Genomic DNA, 19,777 nt, shown 5'->3' on the forward strand with positions numbered 1-19,777 from the left:
GTGGCTGGGGGGTGGGGGTGGTGGGAGACATGGGTGGGAGCCTGGTGGTGGGTGCCCTACACTGCTGGGGGGTGGGGGTGGGTGGGAGACATGAGTGGGGGCCTGGCAGAGGCTGTCCATGGTGGGTGGGGGGTGGGGGTGGTGGGAGACATGGGTGGGGGCCTGGTGGAGGGTGCCCCACACTGCTGGGGGGTGTGGGGGTGGTGGGAGACATGAGTGGGGGCCTGGCGGAGGCTGCCCATGGTGGCTGGGGGGTGGGGGTGGTGGGAGACATGGGTGGGGGCCTGGTGGAGGGTGCCCCACACTGCTGGGGGGGATGGGGGTGGTGGGAGACATGAGTGGGGGCCTGGTGGAGGGTGCCCCTGGATGCTGGGGGGTGGGGGTGGTGGGAGACATGAGTGGGGGCCTGGTGGAGGGCGCCCATTGTGGCTGGGGGGTGGGGGGGTAGTAGACACGGGAGGGAGCCTGGTGGAGGGTGCCCCTGCACTGCTGGGGGGTGGGGGTGGGTGGGAGACATGAGTGGGGGCCTGGTGGGGGCTGCCCATGGTGGCTGGGGGGTGGGGGTGGTGGGAGACATGGGTGGGAGCCTGGTAGAGGGTGCCCCACCCTGCTGGGGGGGTGGGTGGGAGACATGAGTGGGGGCCTGGCGGAGGCTGCCCATGGTGGGTGGGTGGTGAGGTGGTGGTCGACATGGGTGGGGGCCTGGTGGAGGGTGCCCCACACTGCTGGGGGGGATGGGGGTGGTGGGAGACATGAGTGGGGGCCTGGCGGGGGCTGCCCATGGTGGCTGGGGGGTGGGGGTGGTGGGAGACATGGGTGGGAGCCTGGTGGAGGGTGCCCCTGCACTGCTGGGGGTGGGGGTGGGTGGGAGACATGAGTGGGGGCCTGGCGGAGGCTGCCCATGGTGGCTGGGGGGTGGGGGTGGTGGGAGACATGGGTGGGGGCCTGGTGGAGGGTGCCCCACACTGCTGGGGGGGAGGGGGTGGTGGGAGAGATGAGTGGGGGCCATAGTGGGGGCTGCCCATGGTGGCTGGGGGGCGGGGGGGTGGTAGACACGGGTGGGAGCCTGGTGGAGGGTGCCCCTGCACTGCTGGGGGATGGGGGTGGGTGGGAGACATGAGTGGGGGCCTGGTGGGGGCTGCCCATGGTGGCTGGGGGGTGGGGGTGGTGGGAGACATGGGTGGGGGCCTGGTGGAGGGTGCCCCACACTGCTGGGGGGTGGGGGTGGTGAGAGACATGAGTGGGGGCCTGGTGGAGGGTGCCCCTGGATGCTGGGGGGTGGGGGTGGTGGGAGACATGAGTGGGGGCCTGGTGGAGGGTGCCCATGGTGGCTGGGGGGTGGGGGGGTGGTAGACATGTGTGGGAGCCTGGTGGAGGGTGCCCCTGCACTGCTGGGGGGGGTGGGGGTGGGTGGGAGACATGAGTGGGGGCCTGGCGGAGGCTGCCCATGGTAGGAGACATGGGTGGGGGCCTGGTGGAGGGTGCCCCACACTGCTGGGGGGGTGGGGGTGGTGGGAGACATGAGTGGGGGCTTGGCGGAGGCTGCCCATGGTGGCTGGGGGGTGGGGGTGGTGGGAGACACGGGTGGGGGCCTGGTGGAGGGTGCCCCACACTGCTGGGGGGGTGGGGGTGGTAGGAGACATGAGTGGGGGCCTGGCGGGGGCTGCCCATGGTGGCTGAGGGGTGGGGGGGTTCTAGACACGGGTGGGAGCCTGGTGGAGGGTGCCCCTGCACTGCTGGGGGGTGGGTGGGAGACATGAGTGGGGGCCTGGTGGGGGCTGCCCATGGTGGCTGGGGGGTGGGGGTGGTGGGAGACAGGAGTGGGGGCCTGGTGGAGGCTGCCCCACAGTGCTGGGGGGTGGGGGTGGTGGTAGACATGGGTGGGGGCCTGGTGGAGGGTGCCCCACACTGCTGGGGGGGTGGGGGTGGTGGGAGACATGGGTGGGGGCCTGGTGGGGGCTGCCCATGGTGGCTGGGGGGCGGGGGGGTGGTAGTCACGGGTGAGAGCCTGGTGGAGGGTGCCCCTGCACTGCTGGGGGGTGGGGGTGGGTGGGAGACATGAGTGGGGGCCTGGTGGGGGCTGCCCATGGTGGCTGGGGGTTGGGGTGGTAGGAGACATGAGTGGGGGCCTGGTGGAGGATGCCCCACAGTGCTGGGGGGTGGGGGCGGGTGGGAGACATGAGTGGGGGCCTGGTGGGGGCTGCCCATGGTGGCTGGGGGGCGGGGGGGTGGTAGTCACGGGTGGGAGCCTGGTGGAGGGTGCCCCTGCACTGCTGGGGGGTGGGGGTGGGTGGGAGCCATGAGTGGGGGCCTGGTGGGGGCTGCCCATGGTGGCTGGGGGGTGGGGGTGGTGGTAGACATGGGTGGGAGCCTGGTGGAGGGTGCCCCACACTGCTGGGGGGTAGGGGTGGGTGGGAGACATGAGTGGGGGCCTGGCGGAGGCTGCCCATGGTGGCTGGGGGGTGGGGGTGTTGGGAGACATGGGTGGGGGCCTGGTGGAGGGTGCCCCACACTGCTGGGGGGAGTGGGGGTGGTGGGAGACATGAGTGGGGGCCTGGCGGAGGCTGCCCATGGTGGCTGGGGGGTGGGGGTGGTTGGACGACATGGGTGGGGGCTGGTGGAGGGTGCCCCACACTGCTGGGGGGGGTGGGGGTGGTGGGAGACATGAGTGGGGGCCTGGCGGGGGCTACCCATGGTGGCTGGGGGGTGGGGGGTGGTAGACATGGTTGGGAGCCTGGTGGGGGCTGCCCCTGCACTGCTGGTGGGTGGGGGTGGGTGGGAGACATGAGTGGGGGCCTGGTGGGGGCTGTCCATGGTGGCTGGGGGGTGGGGGTGGTGGTAGACATGGGTGGGAGCCTGGTGGAGGGTGCCCCACACTGGTGGGGGTGGGTGGGAGACATGAGTGGGGGCCTGGCGGGGGCTGCCCATGGTGGCTGGGGGGTGGGGTGGTGGGAGACATGAGTGGGGGCCTGGTGGAGGATGCCCCACAGTGCTGGGGGGTGGGGGTGGTGGTAGACATGGGTGGGAGCCTGGTTGGGGCTGCCCATGGTGGCTGGGGGGTGGGGGTGATAGGGGACATGAGTGGGGGCCTGGTGGAGGGTGCCCCACACTGCTGGGGGGGGTGGGGGTGGTGGGAGACATGAGTGGGGGCCTGGCGGAGGCTGCCCATGGTGGGTGGGGGATGGGGGTGGTGGGAGACATGGGTGGGGGCCTGGTGGAGGGTGCCCCACACTGCTGGGGAGATGGGGGTGCTGGGAGACATGAGTGGGGCCTTGCGGGGGCTGCCTATGGTGGCTGGGGGGTGGGAGGGTGGTAGACATGGGTGGGAGCCTGGTGGGGGCTGCCCCTGCACTGCTGGGGGGTGGGGGTGGGTGGGAGACATGAGTGGGGGCCTGGTGGGGGCTGCCCATGGTGGCTGGGGGGTGGGGGTGGTGGTAGACATGGGTGGGAGCCTGGTGGAGGGTGCCCCACACTGCTGGGGGGAGTGGGGGTGGTGGGAGACATGAGTGGGGGCCTGGCGGAGGCTGCCCATGGTGGCTGGGGGGTGGGGGTGGTGGGAGACATGGGTGGGGGCCTGGTGGAGGGTGCCCCACACTGCTGGGGGGGTGGGGGTGGTGGGAGACATGAGTGGGGGCCTGGCGGGGGCTGCCCATGGTGGCTGGGGGGTGGGGGGTGGTAGACATGGGTGGGAGCCTGGTGGGGGCTGCCCCTGCACTGCTGGTGGGTGGGGGTGGGTGGGAGACATGAGTGGGGGCCTGATGGGGGCTGCCCATGGTGGCTGGGGGGTGGGGGTGGTGGTAGACATGGGTGGGAGCCTGGTGGAGGGTGCCCCACACTGGTGCGGGTGGGTGGGAGACATGAGTGGGGGCCTGGCGGGGGCTGCCCATGGTGGCTGGGGGGTCGGGGGGTGGTAGACACGGGTGGGAGCCTGGTGGAGGGTGCCCCTGCACTGCTGGGGGGTGGGGGTGGGAGGGAGACATGAGTGGGGGCCTGGTGGGGGCTGCCCATGGTGGCTGGGGGGTGGGGGTGATAGGGGACATGAGTGGGGGCCTGGTGGAGGGTGCCCCACACTGCTGGGGGGGGGTGGGGGGTGGGAGACATGAGCAGGTGTGCAGGGTAGTCCCCTGTTTTGTGGGCTGCCTGCAGGGGCTGTGGAGGGTGTACAGGAAACACCTGTGAGGACCCACCCAGCCTAATCGCGTGTGTAACTTCCCGCGCACCCCTGTAATACACGTACCCAGCCAAATCGCGTGCGATAATTCCCGCGCACCCCTGTAATACACGTACCCAGCCAAATCGCGTGTGATTATTCCCGCGCACCCCTGTAATACACGTACCCAGCCAAATCGCGTGTGACAATACCCGCGTACCCCTGTAATACACGTACCCTGGCTAATCGCGTGTAAAACTTCACGCATACCCCTGTCATACACGTACCCAGCCAAATCGCGTGTGATAATTCCTGCGTACCCCTGTAATACACATACCCTGGCTAATCGCGTGTAAAACTTCACGCATACCCCTGTCATACACGTACCCTGGCTAATCGCATGTAATACTTCCCGCGTACCCCTGATATGAACGTTACCCGCTTTGCGTTCCTTGTTTGGCAGCCCTGTAAACTGGTCCAGGGTTAGCACAGCCCTTTGCGATGATTTAGCGATTTTGATGGCTTTTCCTTGCGCAAGGGCGTTCTTGGGGGCGTTACTGGCGCTGCTGCAGGGTCGCTGCGATACTCTGCGCCACGGCTGGTTTGGGAGCCTGAAATCCATGAATACGCTGCGCGCGGAAATCGGTTTTGGCGCACGCGCCTGGCGCAGACACTCGCACGCGGACACTCTGCGCTAGACGCTTTCGACACTTTTCTGCGAAATTCTATGAATTATCCTGTTAGTTGGGGCATCAAGACAATGGCCCTCATTACGACCCTGGCGGAAATCAACTGACATGACCGCCATAGCGTAAATAGCGTTTCCGCCACTGCACGATGGAGGAAAGTGCGGCAAATTCAGACCCATCGGGCACGAGCATTACGCCATGGCGGAAGTGCAAAGTCCGCGATGGCGGAAATGACCCCAAAACGCCCCTTACCGCCGTCGTACGTCGCCCTAGGTGCAATTCCGCCACCCATCTTAGCGGTCACCGTAATGAGCGGTCAGCGGAAAATACGGTCACCGTAAATATACTGAAACGGAAGTAAAAACATGGGGCCGGAACGGGAAACAGCACGCCGTACACCTATAAAAGCAGAATCCCAACACAACCATTAAAAATCCGACCCTGAGACACATCCCAACCCGTTAGCCACCCCAGTCCAAAAAATCAATATGGGAAAAGTTGCTAAAAAAGCGTGCGACCGCAAGCGGCAGGTCCACTTCTCCCACGAGGAACTCACCGTGCTCACAGAGACCCTCCAGGAGAATGCTGCCGTCGTCTTCTCCACGCAAATGACCAGGACGGCACTTGCGAACAAGAAGGCCATATGGGCGCTGGTGGCACAGCGGGTAAGTGCGGTGGGGACCGCACCCCGCAACCCACAGCAATGCAGAAAGCGATGGGACGACCTACGGATACGCGTCCGGAGCATACTCTCTGCCAACCGGAACATTGCCACAGCTACCGGGGGAGGATCGGAATCACCCATCAAGTTGACCCCCTGGAAGAAATCTGTGCCTCCACCATTGGTATGGAGAGCATAGAGGGAGTCGGAGGGATGGAGAAAGGAGTGCAGACATCAGAAGAATCAGGTAGGTGGCCCAAATAAAACTATGCCAAACCCTCAATTACCAACCGTGTGAAGTACCATGTGTCCCCATAGTGCAATAGAAACACATGTTCAGGAGAACGACCACATACAATGCCATGACAGCGCCCCTTAAAAGTCAGATCAAATAAATAAATATTTAAAAAACCAAAAAACACACTCTACATGTGCAGCATGCACACCCTAACTGCAGACTGCAAAATAACTGCATCCCCAATGCACACAAAAATGAGACCACCTCCAAGGCCCTGACCCAAATCACCCCCAGGTACCACCCCAATGCATGTGATACAATTGCCATTACAATTACCACAGACCCATGAATAACGCTCGCCCTCCTTTACTCCACCACAGGGTCCGATTCCAACGACGAGCTTCAGGACACCCCTACCAGCACACCTGCAAAGAGGGCCAAGACCAACGGCCAAAGACCCTCCACCTCAGCTGCACGGATCAAGGCACGGCAGCTGCACAAATCGAGTGGCAGCACACTGGAGGGGACATCAACAGGCACCCCAGCAGCCAGCATGTCCACAACAGCAGCACCACAGGTCCCCCCAATGGATGCCACAGAAGGCACTGCTTCTGGTGGCAGCAGCACCCTAGGTGACACTGCATTCATGCCAGCATGCTCCGACACAGAAAACGGTGCTGCCGAAGTAGGACACATCCATGACCTGTCCCAATCCCCCTGCATGTTTCATCCCGTACACCATGAGGAAACCACGCAGGGGCACCCACAAGACGACGACTGGCCAACCCCCACAAGGCCTGTTGCAAGGCAACATGAGGCGTCCAGCCCCTCTGTGACACCACCGCAAATGGGCATGGCCAAGCAGAGGCAACAGTCCCTCGAGCAGATGATAGTGCAACAGCAGCAACTAGCCACGCTCCTCAAGGAGCATGCTGATGAATGTGGGGGTTCTAAGGCAGCCATTGAAACATCTACTGAGACACTTAGGGCAGAAATCGAGTGAAGTACAGAGACACTAAGGGCACAAATGGAGAGAAGTACCGAGAGCCTGAGGGGTGAACTGCATGCGACGTCCAAAGACGTATGTGGTGAACTTGCCGTTGTGCGCCGTGTGCTCACTGAGCTCTCACAAACCCTTAGGGACATGCATGGACGTGAGCAGGCAGAGACATCATCCGTTGCAAGTTCCGTCCAGGGCAGCCCCCAACGTAGATCTGGGAAGACCCGGCGCTCCACAGGCAGGGGTGCCCCTGATATCCGGAGAGGGGGCTTGCAATAGCGTCTGCCCACTGACAATGAGCGTCATTGGACACTGGTGTTCGGGGGGGAGGCAGGAGGGTGGAGGGGGTGTGCTGGGCTTCTTTGGGTGGCGGGTCGATTGGGTGTGTAATGTCTTTTCACATCTGCAATACAATTCTTCATATTCATCCTATGAGATGTGTGGACATTGATCTCTGTGTACGAGGCCTATCTTGGCGTACAGTCCATATTGTGCATGTCCCAGACACACACAGTGCAACAAGTCCCGTGTCCATGTAACAGCCACCAGGCGTGAGTGCTAGAAGCATGCATCTATGAGATTCTGACGTAATTCACGGGCCTCCTGTGCCTCGCGGACCCCTTGAGGTGCTGCCACATCCCCACCCTCATCATGACCATCTTCAGGTGCTAGCAGTTCTGCGTCGGGGGGCATGGCCACATTCCTACGTACGCACATGTTGTGTAGCATGACACATGCCATGACCATCTTTGCCACCTTCTCATGGCGGTACAGGAGTGCCCCGCCAGACCTGCTGAGGCAGCGGAAACGAGCCTTCAGTTGGCCGAATGCCTGTTCTATGACCACACGGGTACGTGAGTGGGCATGGTTGTAGTCCTCCTCATGCTGGTCCTGTGGGTTCCGGATTGGTGTAAGGAGCCATCTCTTCAGTGGATACCCGCAATCACCTGTATGTGGACAAGAAAGGATGTTTGTGGAATGTCATTGCTACGTACGCACCCCCCCCCCTTCCTGCCAGGTCATTCACGCATCACCCACCCCACATACTCATGCATTAAATGTGACTCACCGAGTAGCCATGATCGGCGCCCTGCGTGTCGCTCCATGTAGCGTGGTATTCTAGAGTTCCGCAAGACCATAGAATCATGTGTTGATCCCGGAAATCGGGCAGAACAATGTGTAAAGATCCTGTTGGAGTCACACACCATTTGCACATTGATTGAATGATATTGTTTCCGGTTGCGGCACTGGGCCTCCATGGCATGTGGGACAACCAATTCCACATGGGTGCAGTCGATGGCACCAATGCAACCCGGTATGCCGCCAAGTGCATGGAATCCCACTTTTGTGTTTGTAAGCTCCTGCTCTGAGCGTGGTAAAGAGATGTAGTCGTCTGAGTGCTTCAGGAGGGCATCAAGCACTTGGAATAGTGTCCGTGAGAATAGTGGCTGTGAAATGCCATGCAACTGTCCGACTGTGTGCTGGTAGGTGCCTGTGGCCAGGAAGTGGAGTACAGACACCACCTTCAGTAGGGGTGGGATGGCGGTTGGGCTATCTATCATGCTGACAAGGTCAGCGTGTGTCATGTCGACAATGGCGGTTATGGTGTCCCGGTCCAAACGGTAGAGGGTGTGGATCTGCTCAGCTGTGAGGTTGAACGGATTAGCTCGGATGCGTGGGATTGCGGGCTGCCTGCGTGGTGGTAGTGGCTGTGCTGGTGGGGCTTGCTGGCCATGCCTTGCCCTCCTCCTCCTCCTCCTCCTGCGTCTCCTCTGTGCGGCCGGTTGTTGTAGTAGTTGGCGTTCGTCTTCTTCTTGAAGTTGGAGGACTTGCAGTGCAATCAGGTCCCCCAGGCCCAACATCGCTAGTCCTGCCGGTAGCATTCTGGAGTGGGTGTGGTTGGGGGAGGGGTTTGGGTGTGCAATTTATGTGTCTTCAGGCTGTATAGCCTTCACCTGTGGTGATTCATTCCACCTGTGTCAGCTGCAATGCCTTTCGAGCGAGCACGTCCCGCACACAACGCTGCAATTCGACGCATGGCATCTTGCATTTGCAATCATGTTCTTAATCCCGATGGCTGTGGAATATTGGTTTATATGTTAATTCTGCTATGGTCCCATTGTTGCACATACTATATTTGCATTCGCGAGCAGACTTGTGAAGGGTCAGTGGAATGTAGTGCTCGATCAACGGTGGACCCTCATGCAGCACTGTACCGACGTTCACCGACGGCGGGGAGTCCCATCAGTGATTGAGGCCAGTTACCATTTTCACACACAGCCGCACTGCATAGATGTATTTGTGAATCCAAGCGTTCACAGATGCCTTTTCAACGTGATGTTGCAAATGAGGAATTCGAAGGACAGCGCTTTCGGTTTTCAACTAGCGGCGTGGAGACGCCCACAGGTCTGACTGGAAATGTAATGTTCTATTGTTGAATGTCCTTGGGACAGGGCCCATGACGGGAATGCAATGATTGATATGGTTTGAATGGGATGCGCCATAGCGTTGTGGACGATAAGGCAGGAAGTTCCCAAATACATGTGACTTCACTACACAAGGAATCCGGGCAGGAGCACAGTGGATTTTGAAGGCTGCATTACGCACAGACTCAATGGAAATTTCGAATGTAATGTGAGTGAATATTCAGGCGTTTTCATAACGGGATGAGGGAATGATGAATGGATGCATGGAAAGATGATTTAATTGGGAGTCTGCCATGTACATGGCTATTTGGAATCTATCCCCTTCCCCTGCGCTATGTGATGCAAGGCTGCCATAGTGGGACCATCGTCTGTCTGCCCTTGTTGAACCCTCCCTGTCTCGACGCGCCTTCAATCACTTGTGTCTATGCACGTTGATGATCCCATCTGATGGATCCTGTTCTGACAGGCGCATGCACACAGACACTCGTTTGAAATAGTGTATTCACCTCGATTTGTGTCGTAATGATTCGCAAGTGATTTTTGGGTGCAATTGATCCTTATGAGTGGGCTAGCATGCATATGGTTGTAGGTTTGGTGTGTTGAATGAAGTGAGTAATGCATATGGAGTTCGGATGCCCATACTGTCATTTTTTTCATTTGGGTGACAGGTATCTCCTCCCCTTCTGCCGCTGCCATCTGTACGCCACTCCTGCAGATGGCTTCTACAGTCGACACCTGCAGCTTCGAGTTAATCAGTGGAGCACCATTACGATCTTATGGGACGATCGCCAATGGCCCACATGCCCTTACGCAGTACTAGTGGCTAGGTGCAGCATACCTAGCTTCCAGCTGGACTAGTGCCTACTTCATGGGACGGCCCTGCGGTCCTAGGCGCTTCCATGTTGCCTTTTTGGACGTTGATGTAGCCCCTGTGTGCCATGAAGGTACAGGGCGTCACACATGGGGAAGCTGGTCATTTATTGCGGATGCAGCCCACAGTAATGCTGATCATTTGTGAGTTTATGTTCAAATGGCTGTATGGCCTTGGTGATTTTGATGTGCATAAAATTTATATTCAGATATTAACCGTGTAGCGTTATTCTTTGCTGGTAATGTGGCATATTCCGATTTGTGGCGCAATGTATTGTGAGGTGTTCTGCATTGGGTTCCGGCTTCTGGGTACAGTTGTGTGGTACGTCCTTATGCTGATGGTTGGTTTGACTACTGGCATGTGTACAGGGCTGGTGCAGTCTCCCTCAGGTTACTGCTTTGGATGTTCATTTGCACTGGTGGCAAGCGATGGGGGACTGTTGTTGTTTTGTGTCATGGAATTTTCAGTTCATTTTGGTGTACTTGCACCTTCAGATGCCTGTGCTGCATCAGTACGGCAATGGTGTGTTGCCAATTGTGGATGGCCACTCACAGGGCACTTGGGGCACCTGCATGCATTTGTTCGTTGGCATGCATGGGTGACTTGTACATTTCGCTGGTTGCATGGTGTGACTGCATTGCGCCTACGAGGAGTTGTGCAATGTGGCCAGGGAGTGGAGTACAGGCACTCAGTAGGGCCATTACGGTTGGTTCGCGATGCCGTAGTTCTCGCCATGGCGGAATGGTACTTTCCGCCATGCTTGATGGCGTTAGGTGAATGTCCGCTGGGGTCAGCATTCGCGTACCGTTGCGCCATGGCGGATATTGCGGTTTTGCAGGGCGCGCGTGCGCGTACTTGGTGCAGTTAGCGTTGGCGTTCGCTACGGTGTCGCTAATGGCATCGTACTTTACGGTGACGGGTCATGATCGCAACGGGCGGTATTCGATGGCGGTATTACATTTCCGCCATCGTTTTTCGTATTCCGCAAGGGTCGTAATGAGGGCCAATCTGTAGTAAAAGTGCCTGATGTTCCATGTTCACAGCCTCAGAAAAAGGGACGGATAGCATCTCAGGGGGCATGTATTTCAGGTGTCAAGCTTTATCGCATTTTTACCCAGTGAAGAATAAGAAAATTATTGCTAAGAATTGCAAGGAACTCCTGAATAGTATGGATGTAAGCATCCCTGCGAGGTTACCGGATGAGCGAATTGGTGAGCCCTGGATGATTGCAATAGTTGGTAGGGATAAGCAAGGAGAGGAAGTAGAGTTGGCTGGAATTGATGGTGAAGAGGAGGGATCTCAGGAGGTTGATCTTACACCTGCAGGACCAATAAAAAACGAAGTGTCCTGTAGTGATGTAGGTCGAAATACCATCCCAAAGGCGACTGAAGAGAAAGTACGGCAAGGATTGGTAAAAGAAAGGAGTAATGTGGAGTTAGGAAACGGGAATGGTAATTATGAGGAGAAACTTGTTTCAGGAATGCCAATAATTATGGGATGGGAAAGCAATGTTGCAAGTAAAGGTAGAACCAGCCTAAATAGAACATTCATGCTTAAAACATTCCAAGCAATCCCCCCCATTAAGAACCCTATGTTATGATGATATAGAATGGATTCGCTTGGCTACTAATTATAACCATTGAATGATATGTGGGTTCCAATCTGTAATCATCATGAGGATGGTATGGGAAAAGAGGGAGAATTCTGCCGCTATAGGCCTTGTCCCATTCATCTTCCAGAAGGACAATGATTCTGAAACATTTTTGGTAACACCTCTTGAAAATGAGAGTGCAAAAAGGGAGGCACTGCTAAATGGTCCCCAGTTGAACATCAATGCGACACAATGAAGCAAATACTTGCATTAGCATCTGCACTCAGCGGTATCACGACTGTATCAAGGGGAACTGCTATTCCACCTGCTAAGGGAAACTCAGATATGTTAGCGTAATGAGAAACCCTTTACTATAATGTCATGGAACAGTTGTGGTCTAGCAAATTCTTTACGTTGGTTTGGCACAAATGATATCGGAAACCACCCTGAGGTGATTCTTCTTCAAGAGACCATGTAAACAGCACATTTTGGTGTTGCAGGTTATGGATGTCACACCCAGCTGGCCATAAAAGGATTAAAGAGACGTCCTTCTGGGGGTTTAGCTGTGCTCGTCATTAATTCGTGCAAATTTGATACAGAATTACTTTACGAGGATGTGGCTGTGATGGCAATCCAACTAAACCCACAAGAACCTACGGATTTAGTTATAGTAATCCTATGTATATATTGTAATAGGTTATCTACATCATGGGAACAAATAGTGAATACTTTGGATGTATTACTTGAAGGTATATTTGTCAGAAATCAGGTGGGGATTGTAATTGGAGGGGACTTCAACTCCACTTGTTATAAAAACCAAAGTTAACAATGAGAGTCTGTTTAACAAAAAGGTCCCTCTGACGGTTAAGAATGGACAGAATTGGGTGAGCTACCTTCTATGATAGGATATTCATCTGGTACCGCCACAATCGAACTCTAGTCCTTTCACTTGGAATCGAGGTGGTCTTAGCGCTTATCTAGACATTCCTTTTTATCAACATCCATTTTAAAGGCTTGTGAGCCAGTGCTAATTACGGACTTATGTTTTGGGGATTATTTCGCTATCTCAATAGAGTTGTGTATTTCCAATTGGCAACGTGTTTCTGATTTGATGCTTAAACTAATTGAGATTGATAGACCTGGACTTTCCATTAGATGGAATCCAGCTACTTGCAGGAGACTTATGAATTGTATTAGAGAGGATCCAACTTTGGTATACATGGGGCAGCATAATACTGGGGTGGGTGTGGCGATGGAAAGACAAATTAGTAGTTGTTTACATATGCACCTAATACACCTTGCTCGAGATACTAAGTTGATTAGCACGCCTAAGGAACATAGACATGCTTTCAATTTACTAATCCATCAATAAAAAAAAAAAAAGCTAAACTGTGGCAATTGGTCAAACTGGAGCTGGGTGCTGATGTTTATTGCGCTGAAAAAAATCATATTAATTTGCTCTATAAAAATCAGATAAAGGAACTCCGATATGACATTGCTTTAAAAGACAACCAGCGCATGATGTATAACATTCTAAGGCACGATACTCGAAAGATCTGGACACTCCTTAGAACCTTAAACGCCCCGATTAAGGAGCAGAACGAACCAGCTATATTAGCTTCCTCATGGGTACATCATATTCCAAAAAAATTTGAACTGCCACAAGTTTCGAATGGAACGCTATTGCGATTATTCTGAACTAATTCTTGAGAGCTGCGCTTGGTCCACGGAGGACATTGTTGATGCTATTGCAAAATTAAAATATTCTAAAGCATCCGGTCCTGATGGGATCCCTCCCTGCTTAATAAAAATGGATCCATATTTATGGGCATTGATCCTGAAGAACACATTTGACAATATCTTTGTCACTAAGCAGATCTCATCTTCCTGGTGTTCTGCGATTATAGTTCCCATCTGGATTAATGATCCAAGTAACTTTAGGCCAATTGCGCTGATGGATGCTCCCAACTAATTCTGAAAGAAATACAGGATTATCTCTACAAGCAAAATACCCTGTCTAAATTTCAAATAGGGTTCAGGAAATCTATGGGTTGGCCACTTAACGCGACAATTGTTTCTCATTTGCACTGTCAGACAAAACGCAAAGATGTAGGGTCGGTGTATATGGCGGCACTCGACCTGAGTGCAGCGTTTGACACCGTGATAAGAGAATTGCTGTGTAACAAAATGATCCAAAGTGGAATTCCGGTGCATTTAGTAGCATTAATTACACTTCTGCACTCAAGGACCAATTACATGGTCCGCTTGAGTTAATTGGGTACACTTACTGAACCTATAGAAACCGAAGTTGGGTTAAAGCAGGGTTGCTCTTTAGCAGCAGTATTATTTAATTTGTATCTTTCGCACCATGATTAGTTTTGGAAGGATTCAATAATTTATCCAGCGCATTTAGCCCATCTTAATTTAAATTTGATCAGTTTTGCGGATGATTTGTTAGTTTTGGACAAAACTCTGTTTGGGCTGCAGAATAAATTCTCTTCTATGAATTTGCTGAATCCCTAAACTTGAAGGTAAATCAGGCGAAATCACAGATTATTATCTTCTCGGATGGGAAGAAAGTACTAAAATGTAATTGGTCCATTTGAAAGGTGCACCTTCAGGTGGTGAAGGCTGTTAGATATTTGGGATACACCTTAGCGGATCAGAACTGGTGGAATGAGTTGCTATGTGAAAAACGTAAGCCTTTGACTGCTCAGATGTGTATAATTTATCTAAAATATTGCACCTTTTCTATATTGCCAATTATTCAATTCTACCTGCAAAAAATTGAACCATCTATTCTGTATATTTTTGATATCTGTACTGCAGAGATTGATGACCTATTAGACATTGCCCAGGGCAAATTGTGGAAAAAGGTGTTAGGACTGGCAATTCAATTCCTAACGATATAGTCCGACATGAACTTGGATTATTATCTCTTTCAGCCAAAAGGAATTGGAGGTTGTTGAACAACTACAGTAAGATGTTATCTCCCATAACATTTGCTCTATGTAGATTTGAATATTATGATGGCCTCAGGGTTGTTGCCTTCCTTATCCAAATTTGTAAAAAAAAATGGATGAAATCCTGGAATTAATTACTGTATCAAACGAAGATCTCATAGCTTGTCTACCCTCTAACAAGCATACATTCCAATTGCTAATTTGGTGTCTTCAGTCAGATCGGATTGGAAACTATAAAGCCCATGTAGAATATGCACTTTTTAGGAGGAAATTGGGTGATCTACCCAAATATATTCTGCAATTTCCCGGTTTGGCTGCAAGAGTTTTATATTTATGGTTTAGATTGAACGAATTTTGCACTTATGAGCGTGTGCAGAACTGAGCTAAATATAAGGAAATTTCTGGCATTCGAAGGGGTGAATGTCGTTTCTGTAGTGTCCCGAACATGGTTGAGACCTTGAAGCACTTGGTGATCTTTTGTACTTATTTTGAGCCACTGAGAATAAAGGAATTTGGGAGCTACTGGTACTCAGGATATGGTATATCCAGGAGCGCATTATGGAACAAATGTATGTGGGGAAATAGTATCAATCTAGTCATTAGACTAACCAAAGTCCTTGAAGTGATTGAGGAACAGTTATTAATAGTCGATGTATAAATGAAGAAACGTTTTCCTACTTTGTTTCGAAATTGAGCGGAGGTTGATTTAAATATAAGAAAATGAATTAGAATCACAGTTTAATATGTATCATTTTCTTTTTTTTTTTTTTTTTTTAGAAGCTGCATTGTAATAACCTGGTTTTTAAGAAAAGTTCTATATGATTAATTTTGTTTTAAAGGAGATTAATTCGTGAATTGTTAATGGAATATTTTATTTATGTTTTCTATTTCGTTCTTTCACCATTGTAAAGGTTATCTGTTGAACCAAATACAATAAAAAAATAAAAATAAAAAAAAAGTGTGAGGGTCAGGATATAACGTTTGGACACAAGGACCGTTTTGGTTCCGACATCCGGACACAGACAGGTCCTTAGTTTTTGGTAGGGAAATTCTTCTTAGAGCAGGGTCAGTGAGGCATCTTCCCAACCCGTTTTATGTTGATAAAAGTCTTCAACCAAAAACATGGAATCTTTAGGGAGTGGGGGGGAGGGGCATTTAAAATGTGCACATTGCGAGGAGTCAGAAATGAAAAGTCTGACACAAAGTTGCCAAATGTTAATTTTGCCCTCTGCTTTTTTATTTTAACATTCAGAGAATCTAATTTTGAATTAAAAACAAACTTCCACTCAAGCGTGATCTGTGCTGCAAGTATTCTAAAGAAACCATGCTTTCACTATTACAATGAAATACTCAAAGACCAAAGATGCCATATTAATTTAACATAGATCTTTGTCTGGAGTTTGGCAACCAGAGGATTTGAGTTACACGGATTAAAATTAATCAAGCTCTTTTACAGTCAATGTAAATCGATAATAATTTAGGAAGGTATGCAGCTGAAAATGTGACCAACTGGTTTTCATACATGACAACTTCTGTTGAACAAAAACATATATTGTTTTTATTTTTACAGATCTGTTTAAAGGGGAAAGTTCATATATTTAAATTCCTCAACATTCAAGCATGCTGCAGAACAGATAAGAAAACAGATTCACTGGATTTACCGTCATTAAACAAAAAAATAATTTTACAGCCTCTCACAGACAGGTAAAAACAATTTTATTCATGTTTTATATGGTTTAGTGGGTCTATGCACTGTTGGCAGGTTCCTTTCTGTGCTTCTAACTTAATTAAAACTGGATGAAAAATGCTGTCAATGAGAATTGTTAAAAGAAATGTACGCATCAAATTGTCAGTAAACCGATTTCTGAAAATGTTTTTGCAGGTTTAAAAATATGCAATTAATTTTAAGTGTCATACTGCACAACATGTCACAATCTAGATGCTTTACATTGTTCAGATTGAGTCAGAGCAGCTAGAAAGCAATAAAACAGATCTTCCGTTAGAAGGATGGTTGCTTTATTGCTCTATGGCTCAGAGTTTTGACATATCTGGTCTCTGCCGACATGCTTATGTGGTTTCCTGTAAACAGCACTTTTCCATTAGGAGACCAGGTATAGTCCAGTATTGTCAAGAAGGTTAAACCCATGCCTTTCTGAAGGTGTCTCTGAAAGTATGCAAACTTGGTGTGGGCCATTTGTACTAGAGGGTGTTTTGAGTGATTAGTTCAGCACTGTTCGCTGTCAGGGATTGGCTGGTGGTGTAGCTATGGACCAGGTTTTGCAGGCATGTAGTGTCCGCTCCCCCATCAAGGATTTGTACTCGCTGATATGATATGCAGACATTCTTATTGAATACCTTTCCCCACTGGTGTCTAGTGTAGCTGTATTAATGTTTAGGTAAGGTGATGAGGTTTCTGTAAATATAAGGAAAGGTCTTTCTTCTCTTGAGTATTTCAATCTCTTTGATCCCACAGTATATGTTGCAGTAACCTAGCAAGAATTAAACCAGGGATCTGGTAATTTCGATTGTATGTTTTGTTTGTAGTTTGGGATGATAATTCCTGCTTTGGTGATAAATTCAGTCTGATAAAAGTACAAATCTGCATCAACAACTCAAAATTGTTAACTTGCTGAGTAGGGGCGAGCACGACTTTTCATGTAACACAGGCAAAGGAACAGCATGTGTTGTTGTGTTGCCAGTGATAAATACTTCATTGGGATAGTTTAGACAGAGAGCCTTTTTTTCATCCAGAAGGGAATATCCTAGTCAATCTCTTATTTTCTTGACAATCGGGATATTTCCTAGCACAAAATCTGTGTCATCGCCATACATTTGAAATTGAAGTTGCAATGATGTATACTCATGGTTACGTGTAGTTTTTAAAGAGGGGTGATGTTAAAGAACACCACTGGTTTAATGTGTTGTAGAGACCATTTTCGACCTCTTGATGACGGTTTACATGGAAGGGAAACCAGTGCTTGTCATGCAAAGAAGGGTTCTCATCCATTGACAGGCAGGGCCTAAGACGCAAATAAATATCTGGCCCAGTAAAATTTCACATGGTGAATTGCTGATGGATTGAGAAATATCATGGCTTCAGGATGATTTATGAACATGTGAATGGCATTTAACCTTGATGAAAGATCACAACATTGGCTGGTACTCTACACTTGGGAGCTCCAAAGAAGCATTTAAAATGTGTTATTGCGGTTTACTTTGATAATTTGGAATGGATCAGATTTGGTAGTTGTGGCCAACAAACCTTCGCATTTGTAGTCGGCCGTAGAGTGTTTTGCCCTGCTTGCTGTTCGTCCTGAAGATTAATTTTTTTTTTTTAAAACATTTTATTGGCATTTGTAAAAGTGCGAAACCAACAACAAACAGTGACTTAACAACCAACTGAAAACAAATTAACTAGTTAACTACTTAACTTCCACAGCCTTCGTAGAGCAATGTATCGTCCGTGGTGGGGGGCGAAGGGGGGGGGTTCGGTGTGCAGCAAGTCCGTGGTCGTGGGGGGCTGGGTATGGTGTTGGCCATTCTTAGAAACCAGTCACAGGCGGTATTCTGTTAGGAGCGAAAATTCAGGGGGGTTTGTGGTCGGAGGCGAATTGAATGTCACGCACCAGGGCCTTCCATGAGTCCAGAGCTTCATTGGAGTCGTCATCGTTCGAGCGGATGCCATCCTGCCAGGCCCTAGTCTCCGCCTCCGTCCACTTTTCCAGGTCTTTGAGCCAACGTCCGTGTCTAGGGCCCCTTGGGGATTTCCATGCCATCGCTACGGACCTCTTCGCAAGGATGCAAGCAAGGTCCATTAGTTTGACCTGATGCTTGTGTTTGCTGGGTCTGGGATGGGCTCCCAGCAGGCATTCCTTTGGGTTCCACTCGTATCTTGTGAGCCCCGCCTCAGTGCATGTACGTTCCACCATGGACCAGAAGTGCGCAGTCTTGGTGCAGGTCCAAAACATATGGATCAAGTCCGCCTTATCGTTACCGCACCAGGGGCAGTGCGGAAGTGCACGATTGTTGAAGGTGGCAACTCTTAGCGGAGTCATGTATGTCCGGTATAGGACATTTTACTGGACTTGTTAAAATCTGGTATTCCTCGACACCTCTTTGGGGTATAGAAGTATTCGCTCCCATTCGCCGTCGGTGAGCGGGACCCCCAGGTCGGATTCCCATTTTTGTCTCAGGGGCGTGCTTTTTGGGTTGGGCCTGTCGTTCAGCTTGGCATATAAGCGGGAGACCGGTCTCCAGCCATCTGCTAGGTCGTACATCTCCTGAAGAAGGGGGTCCGGTGGGGGTTCCTCCGGCCAAACGGGCCATTGTGCCTTTGCCGTTCGCTTGAGGCGATGGTACCACAAGAACTGGGCGTTTGAAATGCCTTCATTGGCTTGTAGGGATTCGAGTTCTCTGAACATGCCGTCTTCGAACAGATCCCCCCATGTGTAGATTCCAGCTCTCTCCCATTGTCTCGCTGTCGCTAAGTCTGCGTGGGTCTTGCACACGTCAGCCAGGATGGGGGCACTGGGATTGTAGGGGTGCTCCAGGTGTCGGAGAAAGCCGGTTCTGGCCCACACCTGCCGGCCCAAGGTGACAATCATGGGGACTCCTGAAGCTTGTTTCAACGGGTTCCAAAGCATCTCCCTGGGGAACAGCTTGGAAGTCGGGTTACGGAGGAGCTTCGTTTCCGACGAAAGTTCATCAGAAAGCCATTTCGTTGTGTGACTGAGCTGTGCGGCCAGATAGTACCTTTGTAGATCCGGTAGTTGTATCCCACCTTCTTTGTGCGGGAGCGTGAGTGTGGGGAGGGAGATCTTGTGTCTGGAGGACCCCCATATGAAGTCCTTGATGAGAGAGTCCAATTTTTTGAAGAAAGGCGGCCTGATGTAAAAGCATACGTTCGTGAAGTGGTACAAGAGGCGGGGGAGAATTATCATTTTGACTATTGCGGCTCTGCCCATTACCGCCAGTGGTAGCTTCGACCAAAAGTTCATGGATTTGCGAAGGGTCCTAACAGCTTTTTCCGTGTTATGGTCATGTGTGAGAGCTGGGGTATGGCACACATCAATTCCCAGGTATTTAAAGTGCTCTAGTTGCCATCGTATCCCTACGTCTGGGAGGTCTGACTCAGCCAGGCCCCTAAGTCTCGCCAGCGGAAACGCACAAGACTTCAATTTGCTGAATG

The 19,777-nt window shown here is 51.7% G+C and overlaps 1 protein-coding gene across 2 annotated transcripts in view; it reads left to right on the forward strand.

Moving 5' to 3' along the window:
- LRCH2 (leucine rich repeats and calponin homology domain containing 2) overlaps nucleotides 1–19,777 on the forward strand; it is a 2,196,342-nt gene that overhangs the window by 609,360 nt on the left and 1,567,205 nt on the right. For both annotated transcript variants that reach the window (XM_069612877.1, XM_069612878.1), the window contains exon 6: nucleotides 16,160–16,293. In XM_069612877.1, the coding sequence (XP_069468978.1) occupies nucleotides 16,160–16,293 (134 nt within the window). The remainder of the gene's footprint in view (nucleotides 1–16,159; nucleotides 16,294–19,777) is intronic.

This window comes from Ambystoma mexicanum, chromosome 5p (genome assembly GCF_040938575.1).
Source record: "Ambystoma mexicanum isolate Mex_15411 chromosome 5p, UKY_AmexF1_1, whole genome shotgun sequence".
NCBI classification, from domain to species: Eukaryota; Metazoa; Chordata; class Amphibia; order Caudata; family Ambystomatidae; genus Ambystoma; species Ambystoma mexicanum.